Genomic DNA, 18,124 nt, shown 5'->3' with positions numbered 1-18,124 from the left:
AAGGAGCGGGGAGGAGCCTGTACGGGTTTGTGGCACTTCCTACGGAGTGCTGAAGCTTGTTGATTTTCTTTTAGGTTTTCCTCCCGAGTGCGTTTCTGAGCTCGTCCACAAGAGGTCCCCTCAGGCTCCAATCTGGGCTACGTGGGACTCTAAGAGCCTCCAACGAGCGTGGGGTGGGCAGGGCCTACGGGAGCGCAGGGCGTGGCGGTGTCAGGACTCGCCCGGCGGGTTTCCGCCCAAACTCGCTCTGTTTGCCCTGGCGGAGTCGCCTTCGGGATCCGCGAGGCTCACCTTCAACGGCTGCCTAGTGCCTTCCGCGCGAGGGAAGAAAAGCAGCTGGCAAAGAAGCTGCGAGAGAGGAATGTGGAGCTCGGCTGTTGGCCTTAAAATAAAACCGAATTGTGGGATTCAGTTTTCCTTGTCCGATTTTAGCTAGTGCTGAAAAATAAAGAGAAAAATAAGACCTAAAAATCTCTGCAGCCTGAGAGTGTGGATGGGGCCGAGTGCATTTGTGTACAATCACTCCAGTTTAATAACATTTAGGGGTCCACTCTATGTATGGCCCAGGGCCAGCGCACTGGGGGGCGCCGTGGTCAAGTGCAGCTGCAGAATGCAGCCTGTTGGAAGCTGTGCTCTGGGCTGTCGTGTACTGTGAAGCTGGAGGAAAGAGGGTGAAAGCACCTATTGCCAGAGGCTTCAGGGAGTCCGTTGGGGCACCTGTATGCATCCAGACAGACACCGTGGTGAAACGGACTGGAATAATAGTGTACCTACGGGGAGCCTGAGAATCCCCTAGGGGAAGGGCATTGAGCCCGAAATCCTGGCCACTTATTTTACGAAGCAGTCCTCCAGCGATTCTGCAGGGGGAGGAGACATGTTCCAATTTCATAAGGCAACACAAAAACTTCCTCCCTTCTGGGAATTTTTATCTCTTTCATAAATGAAGTCCTGAGTTTTAGACCAGGTCAGACCCCACAAGACAATCCAGCTGTGTTGTAAGGCCCTAGAGGACAGAGAATACGTTTTGACTATATTCTCCTTTATATTTATGTATGTAGAGAAAACTCTTTGAGAAATTTGCTCTTTTCATACTATTGCACGACATAGCTCCTTGCACTAAACAGCCACTTGCTAAATGGAAAAATGTGTACTCCAGTTTGAGGGAGCATGCCTTGACCAATTCCTCCCTAACCACCCCCCGCCCCCTTAGGGCTGGGGAGTGGATAACAAGATTTTTGAGTCATCACTGGAATAAACTCATTAAAGCCTCTTCATAACACAGTATCTGTAACTGAAGGTGGGCGAGAACTGTAAAGGAAGAAAACAGATGAGCTTTGTTGTTTTCTTTATGAAGTTATCCTTCTGGATAGTTGGGGTGTTAGCTCACCTCTTTATTACATTTACATCACAAGGGAAAAACAATCAAGTCAGCAGATAACTACTCAGTATGTCCTTGAGCAATAGAGTGAGGCCTTAGACGATGCCCCGGAATGGGGGAGGATGGCTTAACACAAAGTCTTTGGCAGTTGGTCATGAATTCTTGGTGACTGAGGGAACTAACCGAGGCAAGGAGTGGCTCAGAAGGGGAAGAGTCTGACTCCTGGGGCCAAAAACCTTGGAGAAATTATTCCACTTATAAAACTATTTTAAAAGAGGTTGGTGAAAGAGGATAAAACCCAGCTTTAGGCAGAGGAGGATGGTCTAAACCTAGCAGTTTTAGATGGCAGCACCCATTCAGCAGGTCCACATGCCCAGCCTACCCAGACCACTTCCACAATCAACCTGAAGTGAGAGCAGAAGAGGAAACGGTGAAACCAGAAGATAATCGCTCAATTTTTAAAAAAGTTTTAGGTCCTTTTTATTCTTGTGTCATCTTTTTTTTTAAGGCCTATCTGTATTAAAATTTAAAAAAAATATTGATTGTTTTAGAGCGAGAGAGGGAGGGAGAGAAACGACGATTTGTTGTTCCACTTATTTATGCATTCATTGGTTGATTTTTGTGTGTGCCCTGACAGAGGATGGAACCCATATCACCAGGATGCCATTCTAACCAAAGAAGCTACCCGGCCAGGGCCCATCTGAATTTTTTTTATTCAGTAAACTTGAACGTTGTCTTACTCTTGTTTGGGACTTGCACAATGTATTGCTAGGTCTTTGCCTTTCCCAGTGCCTCGGCCAAGTCCAGAGGACGCCAAAGGCTCCTCTTTGAAGATAAGCTGCTTTGATGATTTTCTCACTTTAGAATCCAGATGCCACATTCTATGTCCTCATCGGTCTTCTCTGAGGGTTTTCCAGCTGGCCCGAGGACAGTGTAACAGTATTCATGTACACATGATCTATACGTAGTGTGGTAATGGCTCTTTCCTTTTCTGGCACAAGTTAGGAATTTCCTTATGATAAATTCTTTAAAGAAAAACACCAAAAGACATTTCATCCAAGTGAAATATTTTCCATTAATTCCAGTAAGGCTTGATTTTTTCGGAAACACAAGAGGAAGGGTTTGGGATAGGAAATGAATTAATTTTGGTTTGGCTGACATGGCTCATAATTTAAAAAATTTGAGTGTTTCTACTTTCAGAGGGTTTCAGCATCAGCAGATGGGCTTAGTGGGTTGCAGAGCTGCAGGGGCAGGGGAGGCACAGAGATGGACAGGTGGAAACTGGCTATCTTTGGGGGCCAGCTAGGGTTTCCATCATCCTCCGCCTGGTGGCTCTGAAACGCCCTGGGATGTGAAGGACACAGTACAGTGAGGCAGGGAAAGGCACTAGGGAAGCAGGAAGCAGATGGAAAAGGCAAGTTAGGAGGCCTTGGTCAGCAGCTGCAGGAACGAGAGGCCGGCGTAAAGGGCACAGAGGTCGGGGAGGGTGTCTGGGTCCCACATGTACTGCGGGCCTGATCTCTGCACTTCCAGGCCGCTCAGTCCCACTAGGGCCTCTGTGAAGGTCAGTTCCTCTTCCCCGAGGCAGGAGAGCAGGTTAGGTTGCAGGGGGAAAACACCCTCTTTATCCAGTAGAAAATTCTGTTCCATTATGCTCTCCACCTGGAAGGAAGCAAAATAGCATGAAAAGAAAGAATTGGAAACCTCTCTTCCTTTCTCCTAACTCATAAAACCCATAAAGATGAGGATCCTTCTCTTATTATAACTCCTTTCATTACATTATATCACCGCTCCATCTGGGCCTTTTAATAACCCTGTCCAGTGGGCAGCATGTTTATTTTTAGCCCCGTTACAGAGGAGTGACTTGAGACTCGGAGACATTAAAACATTTGCTCACATCAGTTGGCTCAGACTAAGCAAAACCAGACTTCTCTGTCTCTTCTCTCAAGATCAGGCTGAAAAACCCAGAAAATTGCCCAGAAATTTACCCTTCTACCTCTAGTTGTGAAACAGCAAAAAGGAAGAAACATGGACGGAAATAAAAAGTGTGCATGAGCTCCTGGGATAACACAGGGGCCCCCTGGGACAGTCCTGTTATGAGACCACATTGGTGTCTTTCCACCGGTTCGAGCTGACTCCCTCCCAAACTCTCCCAGGTATCTGCCGCTGTTCTCCTCACAAGCTTTAGTTGCACAGGTAGGATCTTCTTCTCCATGGATTTCACCAGCAGCTTCTGTTGGGCTTCACTTAACTCTGAAGAAAAAGCAGAGAAAGAGATGCGTGTGGTTGGGGCCAAGGGAACTAAGACTCCCAAGGGGTACACTTCCAGACTTTCAGTGTCCATTAATGCATACTTTTTTTTTTTTTTTATGGCTGAATGCCTGCTCTGGGCCCAGGCATTTTGTGGGTACCTTAGGTAAAAATGAACTTCCTTCATGCAAGGAACTTGGAGTCTGGTGGAGAGAACAAAGGCAAGGGCAAACACAATACACAGCGGTTGCCTCTTGCATGCCACCAGCTGGGGGCCTGTCCTGTCCCCGGAGGTATGTATCCTGACTGGGAATTGAACCTGCAACCTTTTGGTTTGTAGGCCAGCACTCAGTCCACTGAGCCACACCAGCCAGGATGAAGACAGACTTCTTAAGAGAACAAACATCTCAGCTTATTCCTGAAGGACCAGAGAGTTCTAAATGAGGGAATGTTTCATGCAGAGTGATGAGAATTTGGGTGCAAGATCAGAGGATGTTACCCTCTGAAATATCGATAAAAAAGTGATGAGTTTAGCTATATGTAGAAGTTTTAAATAAAAGGCCAATAAAACCAGGATTATCCCAACCTCTGTTGGCAAGACTAGGCCATCTTCTGAAACTATCCAAGGTGACCAAGTGAATCCTTAGGAATGAAACTAATTTTTTAAAACTGTAGATACAGACTACTTATCTGTGGTATAATTTGCCTGGCATTCATTCATTTATTTATTCATTCATTTGAACACTTGGGAATTCATCCAATGATTCATTCCCATCACAGCAAGGGGGTATATACAAAGACCTTACTCCTCACTTACCTGTTAGGGCTCCAAGGAAATAGAGGATGGCACCCACCACCTCCTTTGATAGTAGGACGTCTTTTGGGAGTGCCTCCAGCGCTACTTCATGTCCTTTGTCTAGAGCCCCTTCAAGCTGTGGGGAAAGGTTGGTGACTAAACCAAGGAGTAAGGGTCCCAGGATGGTGTCTGGCTCATAATCCCCTGGTGTGTGTTAACTTCCTCCCATTTCCTTATCTCCTTTTCAAGGTATTAAGTCCTAAAAACATTGGACTCCTGGGTTTCTTGGCTCCTGAGCCTTGCACTCTGGAAAGGAACATTCTAGCCCCCTTCCAAGAGTGGGCCATGTTGGTCTGCTGCCTCCCTTTGTCCATCAGGAAGGAACATGTGCCTTGGGGGAGTCTGCACTGTTGACCCTTCTCCAGAGGGACAAGGGAGTGGGGTGACCTGGCAGCCTGAGGGGCACTGGGCCAGCCTTGGGGAAGGCATCCATTTTCAAGTGCTCTGGCCACTGACCTTCTGCCAGTGTCAGATCCCCCTCCAGCTGCAAGGCCCACACATCCCTGAACCAAAAAACTTCCTTCCCCCCTGACTCTCCCCTGCCCCTACTCCTTCCACTGGGACCTCACCGTGAGCTCCAGGTCTTGTAGCTCCTTTTTCTTCCCTAGAAGCTTGCTGAGGGAGGTGAGCAGGGAGCTTTGTCCCATGCGGCTCAGCTTCTCCACTTCTTGGGTCTCTCGTTGAATCTCTTCTTTTAGCATCCTGAAGTCCTGGTGCACCTCCCCTGTAGGGACAGTAAACGTGGCAACCAAACTGCCCCCCACCTGACACTTTCCCCACCCCATTCAGCCAGCATTCTCCCTGCAGGCTCCTTCACGTGGCCCTTCTCAGGTCCCCGCACTCTGCTCCCAGCTTGAGCCTGCCCTCTCTTTTTTCTTGACCAAGGGGTACAGTTATGAAGTTACCCATCATCCCTGACTTGAGGTGTGTGGCAGGGTGGAGTTAGGGGCAAGGAGGGGGGCCAGGACCCACATTATCATCTAAGCCAGCAATTCATTCTCCCTGAGCTTCCAGGCCCCGTCATGGATCAGCAGACAATTGACTCCTCTTTTTCTAAGACTTTGGCTAAAAGTTGAGAAGGAAGATCTATTTCCCTTTCTCATGAGTTAGTTGACAAAGAAGAGTGACTTTGGTGACTGAGTGAAGGCCAGATGGGACCACTCCAGAGATCTGTGGGTCTATATCCAGGAGTGTGGGTGGACCAGATGGCTTGAACCTTGGCCTGGCCCTCTAGGGGCCTGGTATCCTAGGAATATGTCCAGCCTGTTGGAGAGATTGGCTTCCTGGCAGTGACGCCAAGCCCAGAACCTGGGACTCAGCACCAGGGGACTTATCTTCCCCTCCTTCCACTCCAATGCTTCACCCACTGCCTTCCAGCTAAAGCCTTGGGAGAAACTCACAGAATTCCTTACCAACATCAGCTGCCTGGATGACTGAGGGGAAAAGAAAACAATGATAAGTATGCAGTCCTCCCAAACAGTTGCCACACCCAGGTGTGAGACATTAATGAGACATTAATGGGGGTTAGGATACCCAGCCAGTTTAAGGATACTCTTGCGCATTCGTGGGAGGCAGGAATGGGTCAGGAGAGAAGCTAATGCAATGGGAAAAGAGACACCTGGATTGAGTTGTCACCACAGTGACTCAGCGGCTCCCACCCCAGGTGCTGGGTGGTGGAGCTGCAGGTTAGGGGTTCTAAGGTCCTCAAGGAGAGAGGTCTTGAGGCATCAGACCACCTGGGCCTCTTGCCCTGAGACTTTCCCTTTCCACTGCTTTCCCCTAAGCTATTGGAATTTCTGACACATTTCAGGGGCAATGGTTGGCTGCTCTCTGCCATGTTTCCTGCTGGTCCCACGGAGGAGGGAAGAAAAAGGCTGGAACTGTGAAATTCTGAGTCAAGAAAGTTACAGTGAAATGACAGGAAACACTTACAGATGAACTTCTCCTCTTCTGGCCGTTCTGCAGACAGAACCACACGCACACATGTTAGCGTAACTCCTATCGTGTGAGAGCGGTTGTCTTCTCTGTCAGTGTTGTCGTCACAGAAGCACGTGCAGACTGCGTGAGCTCGTCTGCCCTGGCAATCTGGGAACACCCACTGCCTCCACTTCTCATTTCTGCTTCTACTTGTGCCTTTCAGTCTCTGTCTTTCTGTCTCCCCGTCTCTCCTGGGTGGTATTTATGCCTCTACCTGTCTTTCCTGAAGTTGAGGATAGATATTTTGGGGACTTGGAAAACAAAACTAGGGGCTTTTGGTGTGTGCGTGGGGAGAATTATGGTTCGCATATGCTATTAGAGGGCACAGGACTTCAGCAGATGACGTCAGGGGTAGGGCAAAAGATATGGGGAGGTAGGAAGCAATCTCACTTACCTCCAGGGGGGAAGGTTTGCATGTTATCATTGTAGATATGTGGAATTTCTGTAAGGAGCAAGAGAGGGGAGAGGAGGACCCTTAAATAGCTGCCCCACCTGTCTTTCTCTAGTCTCAAGTCTATGGGTCTGCTCAGGGCGAGGACCCTGCCCTCAGACGCCTCACTGCATCTTTGGCTCCGCCTCTGTTGCTGGAAGTAATCCTTTTTTCCTCTGTAAATCCTTTTCTGTGATAACAGTATTTTCTCTCTTGCCTGGCAGTACTGGTGTCTGAGTCTGTTTCCACCATTGGCCACAGGCTTCTTGAGGCAGGGGCTGTGATTGCTCTCTGTGTCCCTTCCCCCAGCTAACAGAGGGTCTACCACACAGGAGGTGCTCAGAACCAGGGGTCCCTTCACTCTCTCTCCAGGGCAGTCCCTCCTCCCCTGGCTGTTCTGTTCCCCGAAGCTGGAACAGACCACAATACAACACACTCCTTCACTAATTCCCTGACATTGCCACAAAGGGGGCCAGGGGGCCTTAGTACTGGTGCGGGCAATTGTTGTCTGGAGGGGAGAACATGCTGGTGTCTGCTCACCCCACTCATCTTCGCCCTTGACCATCAGCTGTCTCACTCGAAAGGCCAGGATGCAGCCCTTGGGGATGGTTACAGCCTCCTTGTGGTTTACGGATCCCTAGGATTAGACAGTGAGGGTTTGTGATTCTGCAGAGATCCTAAGTGTGAGACATTGGAAGTGAGGGGTGCGGGTGCAAGTGAAGGGCCAGGCCTGAGAGCCTTTGAGGAGATAGAAGTTGGGAACCCTTCACTGGTGTCCTCATTGCCTTTGCACCTGGTCCAGACTCCGTGGAGTAAACTTGAGGCCTCTTCTGCTCATTTCCACCAATCATTCCTCTAATGATTTACATCTCTCTTCCTGGTTCGGACACATGAAGGAACTGGGCAGACCTGCTCCATCACCTGCTTGTGCATCCCTGTCCCACCTTAGATCTTCCATCCAGGCCCTAGTTCCTTCGTCCTCTTTGCCGTCTGTCCCATGTCCATCTCCTTCGAGAAGAATTCCAGGACTAACCCCTGCTCCTAGTTCCCACTCATCCCTGGATTATTTATACCAAATAGACAGAGGTGTGTGGAGCATTACTCATTTACATCGCATTTTCCGATCTTGTGTTCTCAGGGCTTTAACTGATGTGTCTCTTCCACGAGACCAAGAACTTTCCGAGAACAAGGGTGTCTCTCCAGCAGATTGGGAGCACCGTGAGGGAAAACCCACGACTACGAGTTTCCCCTCCTCTGACGGTTCTCTGTGGCAGGTGGCACAGGGATCTGCTGCACCGGGCGCCGCTGACCAGAGACAGATTTGTGTCTGGTCAGTGGGGCGCAGGATCTGGAAGAGTGGGGAGAAGGGGTGGGTCCTTTATAGTATCCTGGGTGGGCACTGATGACACAAAGTTAATGTAGCCCCTCAGGAAAGGCTGAATCTGTGTGTGTGTGTGTGTGTGTGTGTGTTTGAGCCAAACCTGTAGCCCCAAGGGGGCGAAGAACGGAAGGGAGAAGACACCCTCTGCCTTGCCGGCTCTCTCCAGAGTGACCTCCTTCACGGTCTCCACCACCTCCATCACCACGTACAGGTTCTCCCCGCGAGCTCGCATCTCCTTCAGGAACGGGTGCTCTGCTGCCAGCTTCCTGTGGCAGGAGCAACATGAGGGGATCGTCCAGGGCTTCTCCCCTCTGGGGCCCTGGCCTTCCCTTTTCTTCTGTCATTCCCAGGAGCTGGAGCCAGGGGTGTCAGGGAGAGAGTGAGGACTCCAGGGAAGGGGAGAGGTTGAAACCCAGACCTCCGCTTGCTAGCAGGGCTGCCCCTCTGAGTCTCAGCTGCCTCATGTGTAAAATGAGGATAATGATACCTACCTCCAGGGTGGGGAGAGAGACTGGGTGGCCGTCTGGCACAGCACCTGGCCCAGAGCAGGGCCTCGTGGTCACTTCTTTCTTGTTTCCCCTTCAGCCCTGGGGTGGATTCCCTTCCCTTTCCTCCTTGTTCTCAAGTCTGTTCATCTCTTCTGGGGTCCTTTGTCTCCATCTTTTATCCTCTCTCTTGTGATTAGTACCAGTTTCCCTCTCTACCTGCTACTCCCTCAAATTACCATTCTGTTTCTTTCCTTCACTTTATTGGCAAATATCTCAAAAATATGCCTATACCCACTGTCTTTCCTTTCTCACTGCACCCTCTGAAATATTTTATAATGTGGCTTCTATTTCCACTCCTCCACTGAAATCATAACGACCTTCCACTCACCAAACTCAAAGACCTTTCCTAACTCTGCGTAACAGTGGACCCTGCCATCCAAACCCTGCGTAAGAAGCTGTCTTCTGGCTTCTGACCACTCTGTGACCCCCTGGTCTTGCTCCCATCTCTCTGGCTTCTAAATCCTATCCATTCTGTCTGCATCTCATTTTCTAGTTTCTTTGGTTCCCTGAAATTTTATGTTCTCTAAGATTCTGTTCTCAGTTCTCTGCCATCTGAACTCCCCCCAACATTTTCCCCCCATTCCTAGAGGTCTAATTTTTATGTTGGTGACCACCACATTGGTACCTGTCCCTTGACTTCTCTCCTGAACTCCAGACTCTCATTTCCAAATATCTTCAAAGTTTTTAAAAATTGAGATCTTGCTGACATACACCAATGCACTCATCTGAGGTGTACAATGTAACGATTTGATATATGTGTATATGGAGAAGTGATCACCACAATGAGTTTAGTTGACATCCATCACCACCCATAGTTACAAATATTTTTTCTCTTGTGACGAGAACTTTTATGATCTCCTCTCTTAGAAGCTTTCACACACAGAGTACAGCGTGGTTGACTCCAATCGCTCCTGGTCCCCAGAGAACACTCTCACCCACTGTCTCGGTGGGGGCCCAACTCAAACCGTCCAAAGGGAACTCACAGTCTTTCTCTCCAACTATGCTTGTAAACTCAGTCTCCCTGTTTTTATGAATGCCATCACTTGGGTCAAATATCAAAGTCATCTTGGTTTCTTTTCTCCTTATATATGTAATTCATGTATTTTAATAACAGTTATATACATTTAAGGTGCACGTGTTTTGGTGAGAGATACATAGAGAAATGATCACTCCGGTCAAGCTAACTAACATATCCAGCTCACAGTTCCCACTTTGTGTGCGTGGTGAGAGCGACTGCAATCTCCTCTCAGCAAATTTCCAGCCTACAGTGTAGAATTATTAGCCACAGTCCCCACACTGTGCCTTAGATCTTTGGCACGGCCACTCCCTTACCCTGCAGTCAGCTGCCAAGTCCAGTCCGCCCTGCTGCCCCAGAGACCTTGCCTCCGTTCCTCCCTCCCTGTTCCGACTGCTCTTCCCGGCTCAGGCCCTCATTTGGCATCTCTGATGGACAGAGGGACAGGGTCTTGCCTGGTCTGCCTGCTTCACACTCATGTCCCTTGTCCTCTAACTGACACTCTTCCTTCATCTGGCCAGATTGATCGTGGCATACCTCAGAGCATCGTCATGGTCCCTCTGGTTCCTACAGAAGAGTTTCCTCACCTTGACCGAGCATCTGGGTCCCCCATGATCTGGGCCCACCCTACATCTCCCACTCCTCCACTCAGACCTCTTCCGCTCCTGCCGAACTGGCTCTTCATGGTCCCTACAGGTTTTGAGATTTCTCACTCGTGTGCCCTAGTAATGCCTTTCTCCCGGCTCCGGATGCCTAATTTCTACTCATCTTTCAAGGCCTAGATCATGGGCTGTGTCCTCTGTGAAGTCTGTCCTCATTTTCCCAGCCAGGAGTCAGTCCCCTGACTTGCCACAAAACTCAGACAAACCCCTCCTATGGCCTTGGCTTCTAGTTACTCTTGGTCATTTTTTCTCACACTCCTAAATCTCAAGGTTCCTGGATCAAGATGTCCCAGTGTACCCCAGCACCCAGCAGGGTGCTTTGCACCCAGTGAAGCTCTATAAATTTTACTGGATGACTTCCCAAGCACCCCAGTCCTTCTTTCCTGCCTCCCCAGTCCTCACCTGCTTCTTTCAACCACTATTTAACTGCTTAAATGTCAGTTCCCCAGTCAAACCAAACAGCTGAGGTGTCCAGTATCGGCATGGCATCTGCCACACCCCTGTGTTGCTGGGGGAGTGTCCCCAGGGCCGTCTGGTATGTGTTCGGGGCCAGGCTTGAGGCTCCATTTATGGCAGCAGGACGCTGTGCTCGAACTGCTGTGGGGAGCAGTTAAGACCCTTTTCCTCTGTGGTGTATTTCTTAGAGTCTTAGGGTAGGAAGGTCTTGAGGTTTTCATCCCACCCCATCATTTCTCAGGAAACAAAACCAAGGTCCCGAGAGGAGAAGTGACTTTTCCAAGCTCACACATCAAGTTCATGTGAACACACTCATGCTCATGTGCATGAGATGGGTGGGAGGTTGTACCAGAGGTAGTGGAAGGACAGGGGGGGTGGTTAGGAGATGGCCTGGAGGGACCTACAGGCCAGAAGCATCATCTTCAAGAGCTCCCCTGTGGTGACCGTTAACTCTGGGCCCCAGGCACCCTTTCTATGAACCACCCTACCACAGCCCGGTAGCCCCCGTGCCCTGCCAACTCTCACCTCTCCTGGTGCAAAGTCTCCAGGGCCTTGGGAGCCACGCTGAGTGTCTGGACCTCCAGAGTGCTGCTCCGAGACAGCCCTGCAGTCCCTGTCACCTTGACCGTCCTTGGCACATCCACCTGTCCCTCCACTCGGGCATCCAGCATATTCTTAAAGGCAAAGTTCCCAGAGTCTGTTGGATCTGCAGGAGGGAGAAGACAAAAGGGATCGGGCTGAGAGGCATCCATCTATCCTCCCCCACCATTGTGAGAACTTGGGGCTAGATGACACCTAATCACATCTGTGCAGAAGGAGCTTGGGGTCCTCCTGGTAGGCCGGTGCCTGAGCCCCATCCCTCAACACCCATCCCCCTGCCCGAGGCTGACCTGAAGGTGAGCTGCCAGGTTCAAGCACATCCAGGAGGGTGTAGTCAGTGTGCACATACCGGGCGCCCCAGAAGAGCGTGCTCTTCCTCTTCCTTAGCACCAGGCAGAAGGGGTGGAAGCGCTTGAAGTCTATGAGGCTGTCAAGGGGTGTCAGGTCCCCTCGAGGGTTTAGCTGTCTGGTCAGGGCCCGGGTGACATTTTCGAACATGGTCATTGTCTCTGTGAGTCGGGGGGACAGGAGAGTGACAAGTTGGGAGGCTGGGACATGGGAAGGCCCCTGCCCAGAGGAGATACCCTTAGGATGCCTGGATTCTCGGAATGTCTGAGTTGAAAGAACCAAAGGATTCTTCATTTTATGATGAGGAAACTGAGACAACTTGTCCCAAACCACAAGGCTGGCTAGAGAAGCCAGCCCTGCCCTTTCTCGGTCAAGGGCTCTTTTCCCAGTCCACAAGCATTTTCTTCGTGGACCAGGAGCCCGGCTGGAGCATTTCATTAGTGATGGGAGTGAGGCCCCTCTCACACAGCCATGCCTTCCTCATCTTCCCGAGAACCGTGACAGCCAGGGCCCAGGGAGGCCAGGGGAGGGAGGCAGTCACCCCTGGTGCCGAGGGCCTGGGGAGCCATGCCCTGTTTTTTTGAGTTAGGGTCAGTTCCCTGTACCCTTACTTCCCTTGTGCCCTCCTCCAGGGCCCTGGGTGTGGGTGTACCCACTGCCCTCCAGCTCCTGCCCAGGCTCTTCACTGCTCTTTGCCTGTGCTCCCCTCTGCTTACAAAACCTCCCTTCCAATCTAAAGAACCCCTGTTCATCCTTTAAGACTCAGTTTGGTTCACCTCCTCTGTGATCTCTTCCCTCACCTTTTCAGACGGTGGGTCCCTAAAACAAGTGTCCTTTTGAACCCCCTGCAACCTCATGTTGTTATGATCGGCTCATTTGACTCCCTCATCTGCTCCACTGTGACCTCCCGGAGGGAAGGAAATGTCTCTTAGGCATCTCCACAGCATGGGCACCAGGCACAGTGCCTGGCGCAGACCTGGAGCTTGGCAAATGTGTGCAGAAAGAATGAATGAACCAAGGGACAAATGTGGCCCTGGGGGACATAGGCTGAGGTCAGAGGGCTCTGGAGAATGTGGGGCCTGCAAGAGCCTGAGATTCACGCTCTCGGGTCTCCATCTTTGAGGTTCAAGTCCAGGTGCTCTGGCTGGGTGGCCAGCTGGCAGAGCCAGATTATCCCCATGGGTGGAAGAGGACACGCCAGCCGGCCTGGAACTGCCTCACCCTCCCTATAGGTACCTCAGAGAATCAAGGAAGCAGGAGGCACATGCACAGGTGCCATGTTCTTGTTAATCCCTAGAAAACCCCCTGCCTCCTCCACCGTCATCAAGCTCTTACCAGGGAGTGGTGCTGGGTCCTGTCGCACAGCTGGGTCTGGAGTAAGGGCTCACTTGGCCTGGAGGTTGAGAGAGTGACTGTCCCTCAACAGGACAGGCTGCTGTTTTATGCCTCTGTGGAGGCAAGGATGTAGGTAGGCTTCCAGGGACCCCGCCTGCCCCAGTGACCCCACCCCTCTCCCGTTCCACTTCTGGGAGAACAGCATCAACCTGTTCCACGTGTGCCCTGCCCCAGGCCCCAGGCCCTGGCCTTCTGAGGGGGTGGGGAGCTTCCGGGCAGGAGCCTGCGTGGGTTGGGGGAGCCAAGGTCCAGAGAGAGGTGGCAACTGAAGGTTGGCTCGATGGGCTGAGAGGAGAGGAAGGAAGGTGCCTTGGGGAGACAGGCAGTAGAAGCTGTGCGTGTGTGGGACAAGGGACAGCGTCCCTGTTCTGTTTTCATCATGGTCATTAGGAAGCACCTAGAATTCATGATGAGGCCTTGGGGGTGGGCTAAGGGGATAAGAAATCCTGTGTTTGCAGATTTCAGCATAAAGCAAAGCAGCCGAAAGGCCGCCCTCCACCTTTCTGCTGGTCAGCCTGGATGTTACCGCCCGATTCCGTCTGTGTTAGCTCCACACACTCACCCAGGGCACTGCTGGAAGTGCACGTCTGCGTGGGCAGAGGTGCTTTGCTGTTGTTTTGTGTTTGGCATCTGTGCCCCTCACGGGGCACTGTACACACACACACACACAGAGGCAGGGCACATGGAGTTAGTGCAAAACCCCGAGTGCACATCTGCTGTGGGGACTTAGACATCACAGCATAGGTCACTCAGGTCCTGCTCCGACTTTAAGGCCCTGCCTGGAGGGAATTTTAAAGGGAACTGTGTGCACATGGTGAGGTCTCTAGATGACAATTCAAGACATTTACAAGCCAGGCTCCTATAGTGTTGGGCTAGGCATCCATGTATGTGGCGTGTTTGACCTGAATGCAGCTGAGCATGCGTGCTGTCAGCTGGGGCTTTCCTCAGTACCACTCATCAAAAAAGAAATGCAGCCTTGAGCCCTGGCTGGTGTGGCTCAGTGGACTGAGTGTCGGCCTGCGAATGGAAAGGTCGCTGGTTCAATTCCTGGTCTGGGCACATGCCTGGGTTGCGACCCAGGTCCCTGGTTGGGGGCATGTGAGAGGCAACTGATTGATGTTTCTCTTGGACATCATGTTTCTTTCCCTCTCTTCCTCCTTCTCTTCCTCTCTATAAACATAAATAAACAAAATCTTAAAAAAAACAATGAAATGCAGCCTTGAAAGCCATGAAGAGTAAGTTAGGTTTCCTTGAGGGGCTGGTGGTAAATGGGGAGATTAGACCACACAACACTCAATAAAACTCCCTAAAAACTTCATTATTCCACCTCCGTCCTAAAGCCTCATTCAATACGACAGCTCCTTCTGAATCTCTTTTCTCTATATCTTAAAACAGAACAGGTATACCCTTGCCGCTGCTGGGTCTCTGGTCCCCGCCCCCTGCCTTTTTGCTTCCCATCCACCCCAGGCCCTTGTCGTGCAGCTCTCTACCAATTTCTCCTTCCCTAACCCCAACCATTACCTTAACCAAACACCCCTCCTCTTTGGATAAGGCAGGGCCGGAAGTCTGGGCACGTGGGAAGGCTGCCATCCATCATCTGGTCCCTTTCACACCTGCACATGTCTGCAGAAATGCGTTGCATGTGTACTATCCTTTCCACCTCTATGCTTTCCTGGATTCCCGCCTCTTCCCCTCTGTCTCTCTTAATCAGCACGTTGATGTGGCGCCAGTGCCATCCAGTATACAGTCTGGGCTGCGCAGTCTCCCTTCCCTTAGTCAGCTCCGGAGTAAGCGGCCCCACTCCCAACCCTTTCACCAGCCCACCATAGCCTCAGTCAGAACTTGGGAGTTTTTTTACCTGGTGTTCATTCTCCTCCCTCTGGCTGCAGGCCAATACTTCCAGTCCAGCTCGTCTTCCACAGATCCAGAGACAGCGGTTTGAAGAAGCCACACCTATATCTGCTCCCTCGCAGATGGACCCTGCAGTCCATCGAGCCAGCTTTCTCTCCTTTGACCCAGAAGTCTTGCTCCTTTTATTTCTCTTGCCCTCCTTCACTGCGAACTCCACCAGCTCTGCCCTTATTCTCCTTGCCCCGTCCCCACCCCCCTCTGCAACACCGAACCATCCCTCGAATCGCCGATGGTGTTCCAAGCGGGAGGCTTTGAAGGTTCAAAACAGAGAGAAGCAACACAGGCTTGTGGGGTAAGCCAGGTTGAAGGGCTTGTGCTTTTACAATAGAAGTATCCATGTCAGGCTTGTCCCCGTGCTGCGTCTCCCGCCCAGCCAGGTTACACTGTCTTTTTGTAACACCCTCCCCACTCGCAGTCTCAGGGAAAGTCCGCAGCATCCCTTCAGGGTCCAGAGGCCCCTTTTCCTTAGAGTCCTGGTTTATGTTCTAGAGAATCTGGGACGTATTATAAATTGCGCTGGAAGAGATTTAAGTTTGATTAATATGTGAGAATCCTTTCGGTCCATTAAAAGTGACCTACTGGAACAGGAGGCTGAGAGCTGGTGCACCGTACTGATGCAGGTGGCAAGCTTTGCTCTCTATTTCCCTCTGCTGGTCAAGCAAGGGAGGTAATGGGCGATAATCAGCCCAGAGGTGAGCTTCAAGCTTATGATATGTGTGTGGTTGCTAGGAGATGGGGATCCAGGAAAGGAACTGACTCAGCGGAGGAAGCCCAGCCACTTGCTCTCTGGGAATCGGAACGTCAGACCTTCAGAGTAGTTTGCAGATACCGCAGACAGACACAGATATATCGGGACAGGACATTATTTTCTTACTCATTTTCCTTTTTATTGTTGTTGATTTTCTCCTCAACAAGGGGCCTACAAGGAGAGAGAGAGAGGTAATCTACTGGAGTTCAGAAGGGTGGAAGGCACCAATCCCGGCAAGAGCAGGAAGAAGCTGGCAGTTATGAGGGAGGAGATTCAGGACTGTGCCTGTAGGGTAAGGAGCCCACTGGTAGGATGCGGCATGGCTGGAACCCTTGGGGAAAGTTGCCCCTTGCACAGACATCTAGGTCTTCTCCGAGTAAAAGGAGGTGGAATAGCGAGGGAGGAAGACAGGTTGAGTGGAGGCGTGACCGTCTGGTGGAGGGGCAGGAAGAACACTCTCCAAAGTCCTTGAGTTTTGTATCTCCCATGGGAGGTTGGAAGTTTTGGGGTGCAGACTGCATACGGTGAGCTCTACTTCCATCAATGAACTATACTTCTTTTCTGAACAGAGTAAACCCCCCAAACTCCTTCCTTATTCCTTAAAAAAAAATGAGAGTTCTCCCTAAATTCCCAAATTAGCTTTGGAGCCCACAACATCTCCAGACTCCTTGCTGAGCAGACAGTGTCCAGTGTCTTGTGACAGTTATTCAACTCGAGGTTGTGCCGAAGAACTCAAGAATGGAACATACTTGTGCAGCTCGCAGCATGTCAAACTCAGTGTCCAAGTTCAAGATGTCAGCCCCCAGCCCCCACTGACAATCCCTGGATGCAGCAGGAGTAGGTGCTGGAGCTCCTATCCACTTCATGGTTTTGCTCCTCAGCTGTAATTGCTAGGCCCTCTGAAAGGACAAAAAAAAAAAAAAAAGCAAAACAACAAAAACAAAACAAAACCAAAACCCCAGATCCTTGTTAAAGAGGCAGGATCCCAGATGGAGCCTTTGAAACTCTGCCTCCAATAGCACTTGGAGCTGAAGTGCCTCTCCATTCCACCATCCCCCCAGGCCCACACCCAGCCCCCTCTGCTTTCCCTTGCCCTGGCTGGGGAGAGCCAGATGTTGTTGCTTAGCTCCTGAAGGAAACAGAGGGTGGCATAGAGGGCACAGAACGATCACAAAGCATTGGGCACCCACGCATAGAGGGGTCCATCCCTTTATATGTCAAGGCTGTCGGGTCCCACCAGGGCCTCTTGGATCCCCTTCAGCTTCTCACCCCAGAAACCTCTGACCAGCTTGAAGTGAAGACAGAAGAGCACTCCCTCCCTCTGGAAGAAATTTTGGTCCAGGGCGGTCTCCATCTGCACAGTAGAGAACAAACATCACAGGATGCTTTGACTTTGTGGAGCCACCAGCTTCAGAGGTGCTCTGCAGTAAAAATGTAAATTTCAGCCCCAGCCCCGATCCTTGACCTCTCTTCCCATTAGTTCTAGAGTCGAGAAGAAATGGGCATGGATCAAGAATCTGAAGACCTGAATTCTGTAGAGGGCTCTGCTGGAAGCTTGCAGTGTGGCCCTGGAGAAGTGCCTCCTGCTCTCTGGGCCAGAGTACTCATCTGGGAGTGAGGAAGTGGAGCTAGGTGAGCTCCTGTATCCCCTCGAGTGGTCAAACTAAATTTTACTCCAGTTATCCTTCCTCTCACACCCATCCTGTGACTCTCAGATGCCTCACCAGCTCTGTCTGTTTGGTCAAGGAACCCTTTCTTCATAGACACGGCAAGCAACTGCTGTGCTCCTGGTTCAGCTCTGCCGTGGGTAAAGATGATGGGAGGGACACGGGCACACCTCCCTCTGGTGGGCAGGGGACTGTAATGCAGCTCTGGGAGCTGGAGCAAAGGCGTGTGTGTGCACATGTGTATTGCAGGCAGCCGGACAACAGATTCATTCTTTTCACTCCAGGAGAGGATGAGATAAGATTCCTGGAAAGTTACCTTCCCCTTTCTTTTAGGAAAATTAGGTGGGGAGTAGGTGCGCCCACCCCTCTTTCCTTTTCCTGGGAGGATAGGACAACAGGGTTTGGACTCTGATTCACTCTGCCTGTAGCTTGGTACCAGCGCCAGCTTCACAAGCATGCAACTGTCAGGCTGCACAGGGCCTCTTGTGCAGTTTGGTGCTAG

At 50.9% G+C, this 18,124-nt stretch overlaps 1 protein-coding gene and 1 long non-coding RNA gene across 6 annotated transcripts; both read right to left on the bottom strand.

Moving 5' to 3' along the window:
* Positions 1-1,839: 1,839 nt before the first annotated feature.
* On the bottom strand, positions 1,840-13,365 carry GSDMA (gasdermin A). 5 transcript variants are annotated; one of them, XM_045182390.2, is made up of 12 exons: positions 13,237-13,365; positions 11,844-12,062; positions 11,479-11,659; positions 8,373-8,538; positions 7,432-7,528; positions 6,856-6,903; positions 6,417-6,443; positions 5,885-5,917; positions 5,054-5,208; positions 4,446-4,560; positions 3,558-3,631; positions 1,840-3,040 (listed from the first exon to the last, which is right to left on the bottom strand). In XM_045182390.2, exons 2-12 carry the CDS (start codon positions 12,055-12,057, stop codon positions 2,798-2,800), a joined length of 1,353 nt encoding a protein of 450 aa, XP_045038325.1. In that variant the 5' UTR covers positions 12,058-12,062; positions 13,237-13,365; the 3' UTR covers positions 1,840-2,797. The 5 variants fall into 5 exon arrangements, with proteins under 5 accessions (XP_045038325.1, XP_024429158.1, XP_045038326.1 ...); XM_024573390.3 differs by having other exon boundaries at positions 5,897-5,917; XM_045182391.2 differs by lacking the exon at positions 6,417-6,443.
* A 2,666-nt stretch (positions 13,366-16,031) lies between these two features.
* LOC123477968 (uncharacterized) lies at positions 16,032-17,769 on the bottom strand. The gene is made up of 3 exons (XR_006653049.2): positions 17,680-17,769; positions 17,225-17,309; positions 16,032-16,854 (listed from the first exon to the last, which is right to left on the bottom strand). It is a non-coding gene; the product is annotated as an uncharacterized lncRNA (long non-coding RNA).
* Between the last annotated feature and the right edge of the window lie 355 nt (positions 17,770-18,124).

The sequence above is a fragment of the Desmodus rotundus genome, chromosome 9 (assembly GCF_022682495.2).
Source record: "Desmodus rotundus isolate HL8 chromosome 9, HLdesRot8A.1, whole genome shotgun sequence".
NCBI lineage: Eukaryota > Metazoa > Chordata > Mammalia > Chiroptera > Phyllostomidae > Desmodus > Desmodus rotundus.
This window is presented reverse-complemented; position numbering and strand designations above follow the sequence as displayed.

Excerpts from the sequence above, each read along its gene's own strand:
- GSDMA (XM_045182390.2), bottom strand. The coding sequence starts at position 12,057 with ATGACCATGTTCGAAAATGTCACCCGGGCCCTGACCAGACAGCTAAAC. Across the intron at positions 4,561-5,053 it reads TACAAGACCTGGAGCTCACG|CTTGAAGGGGCTCTAGACAA; the intron begins GTGAGGTCCCAG and ends CTTTCCCCACAG. Across the intron at positions 3,041-3,557 it reads TACCTGTGCAACTAAAGCTT|GTGGAGAGCATAATGGAACA; the intron begins GTGAGGAGAACA and ends GCTTCCTTCCAG.